At 43.0% G+C, this 20,724-nt stretch overlaps 1 protein-coding gene across 4 annotated transcripts in view; it reads right to left on the bottom strand.

Annotated features, from left to right (window-relative positions):
* Positions 1–16,847, bottom strand: part of adgrb3 (adhesion G protein-coupled receptor B3) — a 109,206-nt gene extending 92,359 nt beyond the window's left edge. For 2 of the 4 annotated variants that reach the window (XM_030378511.1, XM_030378513.1), the window contains exons 1-2: positions 15,976–16,845; positions 13,325–14,090 (exon numbers count right to left, since the gene is read on the bottom strand). In XM_030378511.1, the coding sequence (XP_030234371.1) occupies positions 13,325–14,075 (751 nt within the window). In that variant the 5' untranslated portion in view covers positions 14,076–14,090; positions 15,976–16,845. Of the gene's footprint in view, positions 1–13,324; positions 14,091–15,975 lie in introns of all 4 variants that reach the window. The other 2 variants (XM_030378514.1, XM_030378512.1) reach the window with 2 other exon arrangements.
* Positions 16,848–20,724: the final 3,877 nt, after the last annotated feature.

The following is a 20,724-nucleotide window of genomic DNA, read 5'->3' as shown; positions in this document are numbered from 1 at the left end:
TTGAACGTGACCTCCATATTATACTCGTATACGGTATCAGCTTTGACAAAAAGTAATCGAATTGCCTCACACTAAGCTTGTCAAGCTTTTTCACCGTTTTGTTTGTGAAATTACAGCCATTGTTTTAATTAAAAGAATCGACTCCTTATCTGATAAGCAGTTCCAATATTTTCAATTAGCCGACTTTCTTTGCAACTGTACACCAGAAGCTTAAGAGATACAATTTGAATTGCAGTGCTGCACCAAAACCTTAATTAAGCCCTTAATTTTATTTATTCTGCAAAGTATAACTAATTTTTTTACATCCCCTCAAAAAAAAATAACGGCACAAAGTAGATATCCTATTGTGAAGAAGAAAAAAAGAATCCTCAGCCTTCTTTTCATCTCACACTTGCAATGACTCACAGGAAGAAAAACATCGATATGGCCACACGGGTCTGGACGAAGTGGTTAACGTCTCGGAGAGAAAATAACCCAGGGAGGAGCAGAAGGGGCCACAGAACTGAAGACCCCCCCCCCCCTCTGTACCCTCCAACTCATCTGCAGCAAACGTCTCCCGAGACCTGGCCCAGGGAGGAGAGGATGAGGAGGAGACAGGGAGAGAGGGGGGGAGAGAGGGGGGGAGATGGTGGGGAGGGCCGGTGCACCCCTGTGGTCTCCTTCCTAATCCAATCATTAGGTTGATATCACACAGGACTCGGCGTGGGACGCAATGCCTTTTGTCGCTCTTATGGGAATACGGCGGCAGCCTCACAGAGAGCCCTTTTCCTCGCGCCCTCTAACCCTTCACTCGTGCCGTAATTGGATCCTTTTTGATTTTGTGAGGCTCCATTTGATCACCTGAATAAAGCGGTCTCAAGAGCTGTGTGTGTGTGTGTGTGTGTGTGTGTGTGTGTGTGTGTGTGCGTGTGTGTGTGTGGCGTAGCACTGCATTCTGTTATCAATACCATATCTACGTATTAATCAGGCCTTTGGTTCCTAGAGTGTGTTGTGGAGAGTTTGACTCTTAATCAAACGATGTCCAGGGTGAGTTATTTTGAGTTTCTCCGACTCAGACTACTTACCTCTGAATCTCCTCAGGCCTCGTAGGGACCGACTCATCTCTTGACCCGGAAAGATAAAGCCGTTTGGATCTTTTTGACTTTTGCTCTGCGTTAGGCCGTCTTCTGCCGGATTATTAAGACCACTCAGTGAGCAGAGACTCTGTTTCTGGATTTTCTATGGAGTTGTTCAGCTCAATTTCTACCCTTTGAAGGGATTATATTTTTCCATTGTGATGGCTATTTTCGTCTCGACTAGCACTAGAGCTGAAATGAACGGTGCTATTTCATTGGGGACCGGTAAATAAAACCGTGTAATTCACCAATTTGGAAGGTTTGAAGCCGAATCCTGCAATTATCATGTTTGCCCTGAACTCTTATTATTGGTAACATAAGTTTTACACTCAAATGCATTGTGAGAATAGTTGTGAGTATTGTCACAGGCCAATAACTATGACTTCATGGATGTTCAACACATGAATTGGAAAGGATACATATACTTCAAATATATGACTTTCTTAACCCAAATATATGATTTATTTGGGTAAGGAACATGTTAATATATCGAATATATATTCCATATGACTGACAGAAGAAGCCATATGCATTAATAAGACTAATAGATAATAACAGGGGCTATTGGTGACTGGTAGGCCTATATATAATTCATATATTTATAAGACGTCCATCCTCATGAACCTGTGTGTGTGGATTATTTCCACAGTTTATGAATCTGTTTTAATCAGCCTAATAGCTTCACATAGCGCTGTACAAGACCAAGGAGTGTATTAAAATGTTGAATTGATTTGCGCTGACTCACGAGTGTATTTAATTCATGATGAAAAGTTTAACAAGACACAGCTAAAAAACATCACAACATGATATATACACATACGGTTATTTTTGCCACCAACTATGCTGTTATTGACAGGAATCTAGTACCGAGGGCTAGATAACTCAGACGCAGCTGCAAATAGCATGATGATGATATTTAGTACCTTGCCTCGTAATAACTTTCACTGAAGTGTAGACAGCTGTCAAATCACCCTCACCATGAGATGTTGCGTTATTTTTTGCTATATTTCCATACTAGTTTGGATGATGTAAATAGCAAGCAAATATCAGCAGCAAATGATAAATGTTTGCACAAGGGATTGAGACATCTGAACAAGCTAAATGCAGATTAAACGCTAGCCAAGTTGGTGCACAGTGGCCGTTTTTTATGAACTATGAATATTGATATTTGATAAGCCTTCAGCAGGGTTGATCCCCTCGAATCTACTTTATACCTGGATGGCTAATTTCCTGCGAAACTACCGCACACTTTTTCTTCTTTTGTGAGTGACGCCTAATCTAAGAGGGTGCGTCCCATTCCAAACACAAATAACACCGATAGCCATGGATCTCCTGTTATCGCAAATCAATCCCTGAGCGATCAATAACCTGTCCCTCCCTCATCCCTCCCTCGCCCGACGTACAATCGCTTAATATCCCCTTTTACGCGCGAGCGTCCCCGAGTGACGGAAGCACTTTGACGTGTTGTCTTTGGCTTTGTATGAGTCTTTAAGGTTATCCAACTGATTAAAAAATCGTCAGGCGCAATATACTGTGCTCCATGGCAGACAAGCTTGTCTGAGGTCTACCCCATGCTTTCACAAGCGTGCGTTTCACACTCATGTTGTCATTTTGTCATTTTGAAAGTCTCTGATTTCAAGCTATACCATACCTATGGATAGATATGGTATGACATCTTTTCTCTTGTCTGCACAATCTCTTTGCAATAGAGTATAAATACATATAAAGTATGAACTGTACAATAGATAGGGTTAAAACGATTCTAGATTCTCCCTCTAGGCAAATACCAGTTCATAAATAAGATGATTTCTCAACACAACTTTTCGTCACTGGTGTTGTGGTTTTGTACAGCAGACAGCTGTTCAAGCCACTGATTATAATTGAGCTGAATAGATGAACAGAAATAAACTAGACGAGGGGGCTTCAAGAGGATGTTGGCAGATTTCCTTACTTTCTGCGATTTCAATTTGGTATGAAATGCTGGCTATGGCATAATTACATAAGGAATAAATAAACAGCAAATCTTTGAATAGTGATCTTCTCAATTAGATCCTCACACTTAAATGACATATTAATCTATGCTATTCAAAGATCCGTACTCAATCTATTCTATTTGACGTCATGAATGCATACATTTCTGCTCAATTTCTGAACAACTTCATTTATCATTTTAAATCTAAATTAGATTTTGCTTTCAGTTGCAGATGGTCATAAAACATCCACTTCCAGCGCTGTTGCCTGGTGTTATGAAAGAAAGAGCTACAGATTAATTGTCAATTTGGCACCAAAGGGTGTTGCAGAATAAGCCTTGATTTCTGGATCCCATCAGTGTGTTATGTAATAGACAACGAGATTGTGAGGCTCACCCAAGAAATACACAGCAGAAGCAACTGGCATGGTTTCCGTAGTAGCACCGCCCATACATCCAATAATACAACTAGTCCAACCGCAATGCCTGGCCATTTCATTTGATATAGAGGCCAACGTTCCCCTTAATGTGGTTGAAAATGTAGCTGCAACAGTAATCATCCATATTAGTGAATTTGCATGAGAAACAATATCCATATCGCCATGAAGGCAAAGTGGTCCTTTATGGCCTAATAATGGCTGCTATTGCACACACGTTTCGGAGCAAACGCGCATAAACATTTTCTTACATTCTGTCGAGTTAATTTAATGATCTCATTAGGCTGAACCTCAAGCAGACCAAAAGCAGCACAAGAACTCAAGGGTTCAAAGTTTGCCACGGTTTGATAAACAGAGTTACCAGCCACCTCGCTTATCTCGCTTATATAATCCAGAGATACGATCTAAATAGCTACACAGCCAACACATGAATCTCTCTTTATCTCCGGGGAATCAAGTGTGCATGCAGTATTCAAAAACAGCCATTGAGTCCAGAAGGGTTTGTTCAAGTGGAGCTATCTAAAGTGCTGTGCGTTCTCCGATGGTTACTATAGCTCTCGTTGGAGCTGATCAAGCCATGTTTTTGCTGTTTTATCCAACACTGACTAACTAGTTACCTTGAAAGCACAAACAGCAAAGGTGAAACGAGGTCACTCCTTAGCAACTGGTGTCAGACTGATGTATGGCTTCGATTGCAACGATACATGTAAGGATGGGAGAGAAAAATGTGAGCTTCTTGTGGGAATGTGGTTGCCCTTTTTTTTATTCATTGCCACCGTTACCATATGTTGTATAGAGCTCGCTCATGTGTAAACGCTCAAATGAATGAATCCATATCGCCGGGTCCTTCCACTTACAGTCAATGGAGCAGAATAATACCGAACGTCCTGTTGACATTAAGCAATCCGCTGACAATACGGACCCGCCCTTCTGCTCCTCGCATGAATCTTTCATGAATACGTATCAGTTTAGTCATTTGCTATATGCTATGATCCCCTTAATGAAATATGTCGGTGTGTATTTTTGACGAGGTAAAAAAAGGGCACGTCACGAAAATGGTCATATACAAGGTGTGATTTCTAGCAAAACAAAAGACCCACCAGTAGTTAATCTCTTGATTGCTAGCATTATCTGGCTAGCAGCAGCAGCTTTATACCCCATCCCAAATGACAATTACGTCTTTTGTTGCTTAGCTCGACACAATCCTCGCAGAATACAGCGTCTGTTTACTTGTACTTGACAGATGCTGAAGCGAAACGATGTTGGCCCCCTTATGAGCCGTTCGGTGTAGTGTGTGTGTGTGTGTGTGTGTGTGTGTTTGTGTGTTTGTGTTTGTGTGTGTGTGTGCGCGTGTGTGTATGTATGTGTGTACGTGTGCGTGTATATGTGTACGCGTATGTGTGTGTTTGGTGTAGTGTGTGTGTGTCTGTGTGTGTGGATGTGTATGAGTATGTGTATATGTGTGTGTGTGTGTGCGTGTATAGGTGTACTCGTATGTGTGTGCGTGTATGAATGTGTATGAGTATGTGTATATGTGTGTGTGTTGGATATACGGCACAAGGTGACCGCATGGCCTTGTGCGGGGTTTTAATATGCCTTCGGTCATCAGCGGGTTCCTACCGCCACGCTGAAGGAAGGCATCTATCTGCCAGTCGCCAGCCAGACAGCCATTACCGGCAAACACATGGCTCTTCATTCGGCCAGGCAGGATGGCGGTAATAAGGAAAATCCATAGAATCGCCTCGCCTTTACCTTCTCCTTCTCCAAGTGTCTATTTCGCTAGTTGCCAGCTAAAAACTCAGCTTACCAAAGGGTTTGGCTTTTTAAAAACCACATGAATCTGCATCCGTGAGATACCTGCCAACGGTGGGGGATAGGTGTGAACAGTTCCAGCAGTCCCCTGGGCAATTAGATTTTGCATCCAATTCCCTCCATAAACATTTATTTTGATTGACAGATTCATTTGCCAGGTTTCGTGGGCGGATGTTCATGCAAATGTCCCCTTGCCAAGGCAGTAGCCACCTTCTGACGGACCAGAACTAAGTGTTTTGAAACGCAGAGACAAGCCTGGTGTGAGAGAGTTATAAAGCCTGATTCAGGTATAGCTTTATGTGGAGGGAAAACAGGTTAGGTTAGGTTGAAGTGCTTGGAAGAGAAATAAAACCCACACCAAAGAAAGTAGAAATCGATCAAAAGTATATCCTATTTATGTGTTTGTGCGTGTGTGTGTGTGTGTATATTTGTGTGTGTGTGTGTGTGTGTGTGTGTGTGTGTGTGTGTGTGTGTGGGTGTGTGTGTGCGTGAAATGAAAACTCACACACAGACACGTACACACACACACACCCATAACGTAATGCAATGTATCCAACATATACCCATAAAGGGATGATGGAATAAAAAAGCACGTGGCGTACAATGCAATCCCACCGTCCCCGTCTTGATCCAAAGCGTGATTGCGAAGAGAAGCTACACAATTTCAGTCAAGGCAGTTGGAAGCTGTCCCACCTTATGCGTACTCATCTGCAGAACACAAACATGCCCAGCTCTTCGTAGGGCCTTGCCCGCGATGTGTAATGGCACCACCTCCGTATTATGCAACGGACACACCTCTGCCGGGTCTGCAACAACACCACCGGTTTGCACACACACACACACACACAAACACGCATGAAACGTACGTTGGCCTCCGTGCAATTATGCCCCCGGTGTTCTCTCTTCAGCCCCCCCCCCCCCCCCCCCCCCCCCCCCCCCCCCCCCCCCCCCCCCCTCCCTCCTGAATGAGGGTGGGGTGACGGGGAAGTCTGCCCCTTTGATGACAACAGGAAATGTGAAATGATGTGGGGCATTGAATAATGCATACGCTGGCAATAAAAAAAATCTAATTTGTATAATCAGAAGATGAAGCAATCTTTCTCATCTACATAGGCTCATTACTTGCAATGTCCGCATTCATATAGGATCCTTTTTAAGTCAGGGGAAAACAAGAGCATGACAACAGTGGCCCCGTCCTTTGATTTTGGGAGGTCTACTTATCTTTAACTCATAAATTGCAAAATAGAGACTCGATGTCAGAGGGAGGCACGCAATTACCAATGGAAATTCTTTCTGTTAATATTGCAACGGTACACTTGTGTGTCAAGCCTTTGAAAAAAGAAAGGACAACATTAGTTTAAACTATGCACATGTTTTCACTCAATATTAGCCAAGCCTTTGTGCACTGAGATGGGATGGTCCGTATCCTTCTGGGTCAGCATTGGTTATTACTACGTTAAATATACATTTGTGATGCAAGCAAAGGCAACACATATTATTGGGATGCAATATATAAAGACCAGACTTGCCGTTTACATGGGGATATTAATAACCACCATTGAACTACATAAGACCTGCTGATAAACATATTCATAAATTGTTAATTGATCTTATTAAACGCCAATGAACTACTTATGACCTTTCTTAGCTGATACATATATTCATAAGTTGTTTATTGGTATTATTAACTACCAATTAACTACTTGGTGAACTACTATGAATATTGGTGACAGCTAAGAAAGGTCATATTGGGGCAACCTACTTATACTCTACTGACTTGCAATAGGTTTACTGTAAGGGCTTACTACGGCCACAGTCGTAGACAGTCCTATAGAAACAAGCTATGTTTATCCATCCATATGTTCCTCTGCCCCTTCCTATACTACTAGTTTGCACCACTTTTATCATTTTCACAAAAACAATGAACCATTATCCATTAACCATTATTATGGCTTGATGATTTTGTTTTAGTTTCAATATGTAAGCATGGATAACGACCCTGGTATATTTATTTTACTTGAAAATGAGTGTTAACAGCCTGAAGTACTGAAGCATGATTGCATAAACAGTCATTAATAGATAGAAGGAATATCAGTAAAATTGATTCAGAACTGCTCCATGTGTTATGCTTGTTGATGCTTATTAATACAGCTCATGGTTTAAAAAATATTTACAGATATTTTGGTTGCCAATAGCAATGCAGAACTAGGCCTACGTTTGTCTTAGGAAAAGAGTACAGAATGCACATACTTTAAGGGCGTTAAATATAAAAATACCAGGGGAAATAATCTCATCTTTATCCCTCATTGATAGGTACCCCTTTTGGCTGAATCGAAAATAATAGACACCATAGCGTGGCATCGACGTTGTTGATTGATGAGGATGGAAGACACAACTTATTGCTGTAATTAATATTAATAGTCTGTTATGAATAATTATAGTCTTTGTCCTTATTTGAATAATTATTAATTAAGTTTTTGTACAAATTTGAAGGCGACGCATAAAATAGTACAACAAAACATTTATAAGTGCAATAATAGACCTGCAATTTGTGCCAGGAGGTAGTTTCGATGCATTGTCTCAGAGGATGCAAACAGGCCAGACTGTAGAGACTGTAAGACGGACGGCATGTAGGATGCAGAGGATGAAGGATGGAGGATTGAGGATGTAGCGCTATCGGTAAAAGCTATGCCTTTGCCTGTAGTTCCTCTTAAATGACAATGCATTGGCATTGTTCTGGCAACGCTCTCTCACCAAATTACAAATGCAACAGAAATGTAATTTGGTGGATGGAACGCCCAGTCTTGGTCGGACTGAAGAGCTGTCTGTGTAACGTATTGTGGACGTGGTGTATATATTAGCATTAGAAATGCTGAAACTCGCTTTGGGGACCTTTTCTTTGCCATTACAGTGCGTTGTTTGAGACCAGGTGTCTCATACCGACAAAAACAACAAAATAATAATTAGAATGCCTTCCTCGCGGTTCTTCTTCCAAATTACACTTTGCTAATTGGGTCAGATTGTAATGCACCAAGCACCTGGCTTATTGGTTATCCCCTTTCCTTTCAAATGATTTTTCTCCTCCAAAACAATTATGATGTTTACTCTATAAACAAAGTCAAATAAGCCCTACACTTTTGGTGCTCAAAGTTTCTGTCTCAGATATAACATTATAACTGAAATCCATCAAACAAAACCAAGATGACCCAATAGTTAAATATTCCCTCTTCCTGTCGAGCATGATATAATCTGAGCAGTCGTCTGTATGTATGTTAACTCCTAAGTGTCCCATCCAAACACAACTCGGATAGATTCAAAACAAACAAGCACTACACACAAACCAAAATGCCACAGCTGATTAAATATTAAACAACAGACATAAGGGAAAACTAGAGTACTGGAGAGTGGTTTTCTAAAAACCCAAACTCAAACAAAGTCAAATTAAATGAAAAGAATTTGAAGAATAAAATGAGATTGAGAAGAGAGATCCAAAGACTTAACAACACAATATTTGTGATCTTAATTGGAACTCGTTAAATCCCTGCCCGGGGCAAGCTCTCTGCTAGCATGATGCGTGTAGCTAGCATGGCTTCATGGATTCTGGTGGATTGCCTCCTGATGCTCATCGGGAAGCCTACCAGGAACCCAGACGCAGCACGCGTGCCAAGTGACAAATCAGGTCACGACAACCCTAAATGGAATGCTCAACAAGCTCAACATGTTTGTGCGTTTCATCTGCTGTGTTCCCCGTTGCAAGTGGATTCAACCATTTACAATCGACCGTGCGTACAAAGCCTTTTAAACTAAATGGCCCTACGCAATACAAGCAGCACCAGATACGGCTTATGAAAAGAGGGCACAGGGTTGACAATCTTTTGTTCACTTCCCCCGGCTGATGATGTGAACGATCTTAGCAGCCCTCTGAAACACACTCTTGTGGATTAGCATCACTGTCGAAAGTTGCTTAGAGTGACTCATTGTTTCACAGAATTCATCAGAAGACATCAACTTCAACTTTGCTCCTCACATATCACAATATACACGGAGCTATTCCTCCCTTTACAGAAAATAACTTACCAGAAAAGCCTTTCAGAGAAGGGACTTTATGTAAAGCGTTGTTATAGTTCATAATGCCCTGGTGTTTTGCTTCATTGACATGACCTCCGCCTCTTATGCAAATACATCCATTGCTGGATATAGACTTGTATAATTAAAAACATTAACTAACACATCGCTAACGAGGCCACTGGTCGTCAGTGCAGTGATACAAATATACACAAACGGTAACACTAAAGACAGCCTTGCCGCTGGAAACCTTTAGAAGCAAGGGCTAGAGGGGGAAGGGGGCCAGGGGGGGGGGGCGTGTACGAGATTAGTATAACAAAAAGTCCCTAATCCACCTCATCCTCAAGATAAAACAAATAGATTCCGTAGTAGTGTTGAGCCCCTGCTTTCTCTTCTACTGCACTGGAGCTAAAATGGCCTCCAAGTGTAGAGAACAATGGGGGTGAGCATAATGCTGTGTGACTACTGAGTGATTTGACTGAGATCCAAAGTGAATAAAAGGCCTTACTATGTGAGCCGGCGGAGGGGCTGAGCTGCTGCAGCGCTCGGGACTTTGGCGAGTGCCGGTGTATTAAGACGCCGCGCGCACACGCGCTCCCGGTTGCCAATAAAGTCCGGTTGCCATTTCGCACATGGCACAGCACACAGCGTTTGAGTACACAGAAACTATAATGAGAATGTTGCCACTCGCTATGGATTTTTATCCTCTTTTCCGTACTCAAAGCGACCTACCTTAGCTATTTTTTGCCCCATAAATATTTAAGAATAAAGAGATAGATCTTGTTTAGTGGTAATAACGGGAGAAAGCACAACCTCAATCCTTTTCGTTCTTAAGAACAAGAGGCTGATTTTGCACAAAACTTTGCCTATACATCTATTTAACATATATTATATGAAAGTGCAATTTCATGTATTAATGTCGAATTGTATATATGGAGGTATTTCTTATTCATACATAAAGCCTTAAATTATGTATGAATGTGAACACTATAGCACTATAGCAGGGATTCACGCTGGCTTTTTTCCAATGGCCATCCAATAACATATCGAAAGACCAGCAAAAGTGGGACAGTAAGGAAAGCTCAGCAAGTCTGTTCTCCCTCCCTGTGACAGTCCTTAGCGCATGCCTCCGAAGAAGCAGGAAGCTGAATTTGCCGCAAAGAAAAAAGAAAAAAAGACACGGAATGACCTTCTCACTCGACGCCTCGAACACAGAGCCGCACCGCCGAGACAATGGCCCAAGATGGTGTTCGTTGGCGAGGGCCCGACTCATTTGTGTTTCATTTGAATGGCACCGTCTCAAATACAAGGGCTTCCTGCCTGGAAAGGAGAGCTCTGGACATCCTTTACACAAGCCTCCTGGAAAAGGAGGAGAACCCGGGATGGGAAAACTATTCCAGCGGCCCTGTATCCACCACGATACATTTCCAGTTGGATCGGTATCGTCCACAAATCAAAGCAATAGGGGGATGATAAAGCTCTGAGTCAATGCAACTGTTTTGTTGTCCAATTAAGCCAATGTATGTGTGTTTAGAACCCTGATCAACGAACCAGTTTCAGGGCAGGTTAAGATGGATGGATGGAAGCCTATTATACAAGCTGCATTCTCTCCTTGTGTAGCGTTACTTGACATGAGACAAAAGAGGGGGCTTTCCAGCAGCATGGCCACGGTATATATATATCCTTCGCCCCAGGAACCAAGGAGCCCAGAGAGGTGGGTGTCTCTCTCTCTCTGTCTCTCGCTCTCTGTCTCTATCTTTCTCTCTCTCTCTTTCTCTGTCTCTGTCTCTGTCTTTCTCTCTCTCTCTGTCTCTGTCTCTATCTTTCTCTCTCTCTCTCTCTCTCTCTCTCTCTCTCTCTCTCTCTCTCTCTCTCTCTCTCTCTCTCTCTCTCTCTGTCTCTGTCTCTGTCTCTGTCTCTCTGTCTCTCTGTCTCTCTGTCTCTCTCTGCTTTTTCTGTCTCAAACCGAGCTATTGTTGACTTTATTTACAGTTGAAATCCTCGGTAAGCAGGCCCACTCAGCCACCCGGATACGAAGCACGGTGCTCTTTTAAAGCTAGTGGTGGAGTGACCCCCCCCCCACCACCACAGCCCCCGTTATCCAGATGAAAACGGATTTATTCTAACCGCCTCGTCCACCGCACTATAAATAGAAGCTTGGGAGCAAATCTTTCGAGGGGGAGAGAGAAAAAAAAAATAGATAAGCTTCTCTCTTAAGCTGTTATTAACATGATGATGAGAAATATCACATGTTGTTTTGAGGGGGCGAAGACTGCCTATGGAATACAACAAGCCCAAGAAAACACACCTGACCTTCACTCAATTTCCCTGAATGACCCTTATAGTCGCAGGGAGATGGGGATTACTGATTATAGGATGTTCGGCAAAAAAATGCATAGGATGTGTATTTTTCAATCTATTGGGTATTTTTATCTATCAATTAGGTAAAGCCGTTGTGGCCGGTCCCGTGGGTCCTGTGTAGTCACAAGTGCGCTGTAATAACTACGGTTGCGTGCGATGTATGCATCGTGACCTCAGCATTGTGTTTAAATGATGGTGATGCACCCAACAAGAGCCAGTATAAGAGTAACCTTCATCAAAATAACTAATAAAGAAAGAAAGGTCAGAGGGTTGAATATTACAAACGCACTTCTGCTGCGAGGCAATGTGATGACACACCGGGCCCAGGATGGATCTGAACTCCAACAATAAATAAGGTTCATCTTTAGCGCCTTGATTTCAAAGAGGTGAATTCAACCGGAGGTCACAGCTTTAAATTTACAATACGACGATGGTGTAGGCGTGTGAAGACTTCTAGAAGACCCCTCTCTCAATATAAGGTTTGTTTTTTAGTGATCATTTGCCTTAAGGGTAGTAGTATGTACATAGGACGTATGTGCTGTGCTCCCTCCAGCATACACCAATTAAGTAGTAAATAGCACAATGGGTCAGGAATGGTGGTAATCGACTATGACCATTTGTTATTGCATTATTGAGGGTGTATGTGTGCATATCTGTAACATGAGATTGGGTGCTGAACTCTGTCAGCCATTTAACCTCCTCTGCATCGGTCTGTAATTACTGATGCTGATGTAAAAACACAATGGAGCTCTAGTTGATTAGCATTTACCCAACGTCTCTGCGTGTGTGTTTGTGTGTGTTGGCCATTTTGTAGACTGGAACATTACCTATTGTGACAGTTACTGTATTTAATTCTTTCTAAACCTTGGTTATTCATTGGATGTAACAGTGTTCACTTAATTCTCATGCTAATGTATTAACCCTTAAGTGTGGACTGAATATGATATTTTTAAATATCTAGAAGCATCACAGTAGTCTATTGCAGGTTTTATTGTGGGAAGCTTGGCATTAAGGTGGACTACAGAAATAAACATGTGGGGGTTTGGTGGGAGGGGGGGGGGGGGGGGGGGGGGGGGGGGCAGTAACAGCCACTGTCCTTGAAGTGAAGTAGTCATATTAAATCTCACTATTCTCCCATGGATCTTGGAATACAATGAAATACCCTTTTTTGGTGGTTTGGTTTGTGAAGTTGTTGGTGAAAGAATCCTTTCTTATACATGAACCCACTCCTCTGGTAGCTTTTTTTTTGTGTTTCGTATGCTTTAATATCCCAACAAACCAAAAAAAACGTGACACATTTCTCATTCTGTACCGGGCCTGTGTGTTCTTTGTTTCATGGGCCTATTGTTGCGTAAAACGCGCGACGCAACGCCGGCGGTGGTGGCTGATCGACCGGGCAGAGTTAACCGACAACGTGCAACCACCACACATAACGCCACCGATGCATAACGCAGCGTTCCCCTCCTATTGGCTTCTCGTTTTTGTTTTTTTTAAAGTGTTAAGAAAAGCCAAAAAGCATAGCGCCACGAAAAAAAAAAAAAAAAAAAAGCCCGGAGAATACTCACCTTCTTTCGGTGGACGCTTCACCTCCGCACTGAGATTGCACACCTGCCCGGCCTGCAGTTGCGGCGACAGGCAGCCCTCAGTCTGGGAGTTCAGGGGTAATACCACGTTGTTGAGCATGAGCATGCTCTCCGACTCCCCGTCCCCCAAGTGCTGGGGGCAGGTGCACTTGGAGTACTCGATCCCGCATGTCTCCACGCTGCCCTTGTCCGACTTGAGGCAGTTCTCCAGCCACGTGCAGAGCACCTGACACCCGAACTGGCTGGGGCTGGCCTTGTTCACAACCAGGAACTCTACCACTGACTTCTCCTCCTCCAACTTCTGCGGCGTCAGCCCGTTGTAGTCGTAGGGGAAGACCCGGCGGAGTTGGACGAAGTTTTTGTCGTACAGCAAAAAAACGTAGCTGTTCTTGGAGTCGCACAGGTACACGATGGACTCGTTGACTTTCAGCAGCTCGTTGATCTTCTCGTGGGAGTAGTGGTCAAACTGGTAGGTGAGCAGGGAGAACTCTGAGCAGCTCAGGTCCCTCTTGTACAGTTTCAGGTAGATGCTGTATTTGGTAGGGTCCGGGTTTTCCAGGGTCCAAGTACAGTTTGTGTAGTTCTTGGGAAACATCTCAGTCACCGAGTAGGATCCATATATGACCCCCTTGATCAGAGTGGAACACCAATAATCTTGGGCACCAGTTAATCCAAACATAACCAGAAGATAGGTGGAAAATATGTAAATCAACAGGTTACGAACAGCCTTCATCCTATGTCATTTGGCCTGCAAGGAATGGATGGACATGGTTACACTAGGAGGTGTTCAACGGTAAACACAAACACAAGGGTTATGGGTTATTATTAATCACTAATCATTTCAAATAATCTCCTGTCTAGCATGAAAAAGAGCATTCATTTTAGCAACGTTGGGGCCTACATATGCATGCGCAACTCATTTATTATCCTACCATATATTGGGCAAACATTGCCATCTTGTGGTTAGTGAGGTTATTTATATATTTATATAGCCTACGTCTCTTTGTGGAGGGAAGTAAAATTTAATTTTGTTCAAAGAAACATACTGAAATAGAAAAACAGCTCGATTTGAGCAAATTATATTTGATAGAGCGATAGGCATATCAATCTGGAATCAAAACCAAGCAGGTGTTAATATAAGACGATTATATATAATATATAATATATTGAAAACCGACAAAACCACATAAAGTGCCCTTTCAGATCTAAAAGCCCAAAACCATAAAGGCCAGTCTACGTAGTGATCTTTTAAATCAGTTTGTTTGATAAAATATTTATTCGATCATAGACTAACATGAGAACATGTGCATTTCTCAGTAGCATGTGCCTTTTGGCACACAGCGTGTGGCATTACACGACCTGGATGCATCGGAAACATGAAATAATAACATGATATATCTAACAATGCTATAACACCAGGTGTGTGTGTGTGTGTGTGTGTGTGTGTGTGTGTGTGTGTGTGTGTGTGTGTGTGTGTGTGTGTGTGTGTGTGTGTGTGTGTGTGTGTGTGTGTGTGTGTGTGTTCCTGACTGTGCGTGTGTGTGCGTGTGTGTGTGTGTGTGTGTGTGTGTGTGTGTGTGTGTGTGTGTGTGTGTGTGTGTGTGTGTGTGTGTGTGTGTGTGTGTGTGGTGTGTGTGTGTGTGTGCGTGTGAGGTGGGGAGAGACAGAATAAACGAGAGGGAATGCAATGCGATGTCCTGATTGCTTTAATCCTACAGGCAATGCAGCTGTGAGCAGTGTCACAACTGTGTGTGTGTGTGTGTGTGTGTGTGTGTGTGTGTGTGTGTGTGTGTGTGTGTGTGTGTGTGTGTGTGTGTGTGTGTGTGTGTGTGGTGTGTGTGTGTGTGTGTGTGTGTGTGTGTGTGTGCGTATGTATGTGTGTATGTACGTATACGCGTGCGTGCTTGTGTGTGTGTGTGTGTGTGTGTGTGTGTGTGTGTGTGTGTGTGTGTGTGTGTGTGTGTGTGTGTGTGTGTGTGTGTAGGCGTTGAAACACTAAGTAGAATATAGATGCATCTAATCATACTGTCTATAATCATACAATTTAGGCTTCTAAACTATAATCATGACGAGGCGCACTATATTACAATGGAATCATTGTTACGTTGATTACATATGCGAATAGTTTTGAGGGAAATCTGATTTCGGTCGGGGAAGGCATTCGTATGATTCAACATCGCCCCGCTTGATCCTTAGCTCAGACAAAAATCGGCATTTTAGAGATGCAGACTTCAAAAGAGCGTGTTTTCCTAGGCGGGTAGGACATTTTCCATTTGAAGATGCGTTAAAAATGGAGATATGTATGTACCAAACATCGGTGCGATTTCAGGCGTCCGTCTCCACGAGCGAGCTGGGCTCGTAAAACGGAGTGTTAAATAACCTGGATTTATCCTAAGCCGATGCCTCAGAAGCATTCTTTGTATGCACAGGGCAGACGTTTATCACGAGAAACTTTACCGATGCATCACGGTCGGCTATCGACGACCCTTTCACTTGTTTGCTTTGCAAATCTTACATTTGGTTCAACAATACTGATTGTGATACAGGATTGTGCATTGCAGTTAAAAGCTGCCAAATTCATAATGCACTGAATCATAATAATCATATTCATAATCACAATAAAATCATCTTACCTTACACTGCGGAAGCTATGGCTATTTTTCCAACATACTTGGCCACATCCTTTATAGATAAATTCTGCAGCCCTCCAGTGAATCAATACTCCCCATTCCCAACAAAAGAAGTCCAGCGCAACAAGACGGTCAATGGATGAAAAATGCGTTAGGCTCCGGTCTGGCTCATTCCCCCTTCTGCCTTCTCCATCCAACACTGACCTGCTGCTGCTGAGAGAACGGCGAGCGCAACATACGACAGCTATCGACGGAGGGCGAGATTCTTGAGTGATGGTGGGGTAGAAAGGCGATCTGCAAGGAACCAACTCAAATCAATTCGACAGACTATACTCCACAGTTTGTTCCCTCTGTCATATGTTCTCCAGAGATCCTAGGCTAGCGCACACACGAGACGGTCAGCACCCCCAAAAAAGTCGCCCCTCCAAAAAAAACGGTAGTGTGGGTGGATGTGAGATGTTGGGAACACTGAGTAAGAGAACAGAGCGAAATAGACACGCTTTGCTCCCCTCGCAGAGCTCCAGGAGGAGTAGGCTGCAATATCACGTCACACACACACACACACCGCCACTCGGGTAAAGCACGTACGTACGTTTTCTCGCTGCGTCTGGCACCGCCACATACCTCCCTCACCCTTCCTCGTGTATTATAGCCCGTTCGTTATTCGATTGTAAAGTGTTTACCTCCGCCTAGAAGTGGACCCTCGCTCACCGAGGGAGAGAAGGGGAAAGCAAGCCCACATGAAAGCACAGAGTTGGGGCTTTTCGAGATCTGGGATTTGTTGGGTTTTTGCGTGTAGTTGCGTTTAGGGTGTGCGCACAAGACCATGAAACGTGCTGCTCCGTCGTCCTTGGTCTCTCACCCCCAGCAGGATAACCGTTTGGGATCTCTCTCTAGCCGCTTTGGCACAAGGAGCGTTTTATGTCTGGCAATATCCTGCTACGTTTTTGATGTATTCCATCTTCAGTGTGCGCTGTTGTAAAGGGGCTGGTGAATACTAGCGACATGGCTTTTTTTATAGTTGGCTTCAGGACGACCCTTGGCAAGTTAAGTTGTCTCTGCAAAGTTCCTGCTGATGACAGACTTACCTCTGCAAAAAAAATGGACTTCACAGGTGGGCCGATATAACCTCCAAAGCTGACCTTTATGCCAACTCGTCCCTTTGAGAGATTTCCTAGTGCATTTCTAAGGGGATACTAAGATGACTGCATCATTGAGATGCTATATCCACTAGGCTTAAGCTATACCTTGGGCATTTCCTCTTTATTCTTGTTTTCACAATAATTGTCATTCCTTGGTCAGTAACACATTAAAAGTCATTACACGTAGCCACCGAGAGAGTCATTGTTTCGGAGCCATTTGTGCTCTGCGGTTGCTGACTGTCTAGTGTTATCAATTTTGAATACAAATGGACAATTGATGGACAATCAACCACTATGGAGGAGGAGGAAGAAGGAGAAGGAGGGGAGAAAGGGACACTGCATAATGTCAAGGCATCACTAGTGATCTATCGATCCAACGGCTGCTTAGGACGCTGATTACACATTTGATGTGTAATGTCTTTCAGGATAGCCTACACACCTTTTTCTAATCTTATTCTGCGTAGCCTATATATACTTAATGATGCCAGTGAGGCAGTGAGTCACTGCCTCTTGCGAGGATAAGGGATGACATGAGAAACTGGAGCATTTCGCCTTGATGACAATCAGGTTTTAATCTGTAACCATGTCTCTCGTTGTTGATTACGCCCACATCCAAGCTGGTTCTCCTTTAAGTCCATATGGATTTCACATTGTCCTTGCAAAGGATGTTATTTTGATCCCTTTGTTAGCCTATCCCTCGCTACATTATTACTAATCCATCTTGGTAATCGGTGTTGTGGAGAAGGCGGTCCGTCTTACGGCCAGCGGCGTCGGCCGTGTGTTAGACTGCGGTGGACCCCCCGGTGTCTTCCACACACACTGGGTGTGACCTCCACCAACGCCCCATCCCACCGCAATAATGACAACTTGGGGCATTTGGGAATTCGAGCCTCGGTATGTTGGTGGGTCGGGGTCCATGGGGGGGGGGGGGGGTTGGCCAAATACCAAATACCAAACTATAGGAACGCTGTCATAACCCTTGTGTTCAGATGCTCCTCAGGACAAGAATTGCCATCAAGCACTTTTTATTAGTCTTCTCTCTGTCTCCTGACATCCTGACATAAAGTATATATGTATATACATTTACATTTAGGGCATTTAGCAGACGATTTTATCCAAAGCGACTTACAATAAGTACATTTGTCATAAGAAGTGCATCAATATATCGCTGTCGGTACAGAAAGGATGTGCATAGAACCAAGTGCAAGTACCACAATCGCTCTATATACTATATAGATAAAAAGGCTTTGCAGGTTAATCAAAGATGGGAAATTTATTATTTATTATACACACACACACACACCCACAAACAGATACGAAACATGAATGACAGAATGCACCAACGCACATGCACCCTGGGTGCATTCCCATGGCTCCAGTGGGTGATGTATATGGTGTATATTGTGTGTATGGCGATGGAGTTTCAGAGCTACTCCTTCACCACCCAGGCATTGCGTCCGCCTGTGTGTACCATTCGTCTCACCTTCCTAATTGTGTCCTCCCGGCAGTCCTTCTCCGCTGGGCGACGGTCGTGAACCCCCAAATGAGCAGGGTTGAGAGACATTTCTCTGGGAGGTAATCTTATTTTTCTTCCTTTTGTTTCTTTTTTCCGTTGGTGACTTTTCCTCATCTCGAGATCCATTGCATTTCTTTTCAACAATGCGATCCGGGTACAACTCCAATGCTTCGGATTTCTCTTCAACTAATTGCATGTTATGTGGCAACCTTAATCTAACCCTATGATTGCGTCGTCAACTCGCTATTAATCGACCATTATGTCTCCCTGGGAGACCTGATTGCAAAACGGAAATTCACGCTCCTCTGTTCTTTATAAATTTAATGACTGATCTTAATTCTGCAATAAATCCTTTCTAATGTTATATGGCCCTCATTTCCGCCTTCGCTTTTAACCTTCATTTGCGCTTTTGACTCGATTCTGCAATGTTTCCCATCGTATTATGGAAGCTATCTCAGTCAGCCCAGCCATCAGCACCCATTGCACTACAACTCCCAACAATCCCAGCAAGGAGGGGTCTCTTTCTGTTACAACTCAAGATTTCTTTCCTATTCGGACCAGGCATTAGGGATTGATTTTTTTTCCTTGGTTCAAGGGTGAATACGGTCAGAGGGTGTCTACAAACATTGGCCCCGTAAGGCCCTTTGAGACCGTAGCGGGGATGAAGGTCTGTACAAATACACTTGACCTGCTTTGACCCCTTTCCTCCTCAAACATGACCTCCTGTACACTGAGGCGGTTGCACCTTCTGGGTTTTTGGAAGCGTGTACGGACAGTTGTTTTTCATATTTCACACCTGGACGTTGGGGACTAGTTTTTTGTAGAGCTCCACCCACACTGACGCAGTTACAACACTGTTGTTATTAATCACCAAAACACACTCTCTCTTCCCCGACTGTATTTCACCGAATGTGATCGAGAAGTGCATTTTCTCGGCAACATGATTAAATAATAAACCGGAAAATTACCTAGGGACTTGAATTCAACTGAATAATGCATACCGCATGACGGACTTAACAAGTCTCTTTTAAACCGCAAGGCCTGCTTTTGACAGTTATATCCACAAACAGTATTGTAAGTAGATTGTGTGTTGCACCAGCCCTAACTTATTTAAACATTGTCGGCCACATTATATTTTGTATCACCAGGAACATTTCACCCGAGTGCCAATCGGTGTTAATGCTAGTCCCCAGGTGTTAACCCATCAACATTTAATGTCACTATTTTATCTTCATCTTTAAGTATTGGCTGCAAAATAAAATCGTTAGTTATAGGTGAATGTAGTTAAGTGTAGTTATGGGTCTCAGTGTATGCAGGTTTTTGTTTTTACGTGTCACCATCAATGTCAAGATCATAGTTTATCGACTTGTGCCTTCTGCATTCGTGAGATTAGTAGAATGCTTGCTCTTCACAATAAATAAGTCAGAGCAGTTATTATGCATCTCTTCAAATGCAATTTGAAGTTATATTTGTTATCTAACAAGGTTTGCAGTAACCAAGGAAGAGCTTAAATGTAAGTCATCGTTCCTGTATTGCTCACAGAGCACGTAAACACTTCAAGTATATACAAAGTGAAATGTATGTTAACCCTGTGAGATAATCAATGTCTGTCTAAAAGATGCATGGTTTAAGATCTTTGAAGAGTTACTGGGCATGCGATCAATGGATGGCCATAATTCACGATGCACCCAGCATGAAATTCCTTTTATCCTACGATGGATTTGATGCTTGTCAATCAGTGCCCACAGAGTTTATTTTACATGAACCATATCTTGTAAAAATAACTTATTCTAACCATGTGATACATGCATGTATCTGTTGAAAAACGTGTATGACCTCATGCAGGCATAAAGCATACCTCATATTAATGAGATGGTAATAATGTACACCCAAAGACAAGGTTTCTATACCATCATCTTCTTGGTGTACTTCACAAAGTGGATCTATATGATGCTATGTAAGTATGTCCTTCATTCCCGACGATTCAATGTTTTTTACGACCTCAGCATATGGTTGAACAGGTGTTTAAAATGTTAGGGCCTGTATAGCAACAGACCCAGATGGGCTTTGAGTAAATCTCACCCTTCCTTTTTT

The sequence above is a fragment of the Gadus morhua genome, chromosome 15 (assembly GCF_902167405.1).
Source record: "Gadus morhua chromosome 15, gadMor3.0, whole genome shotgun sequence".
NCBI lineage: Eukaryota > Metazoa > Chordata > Actinopteri > Gadiformes > Gadidae > Gadus > Gadus morhua.
Note: the sequence above shows the minus strand (reverse complement) of the source record. Positions and strands in the feature narration are given on the sequence as shown.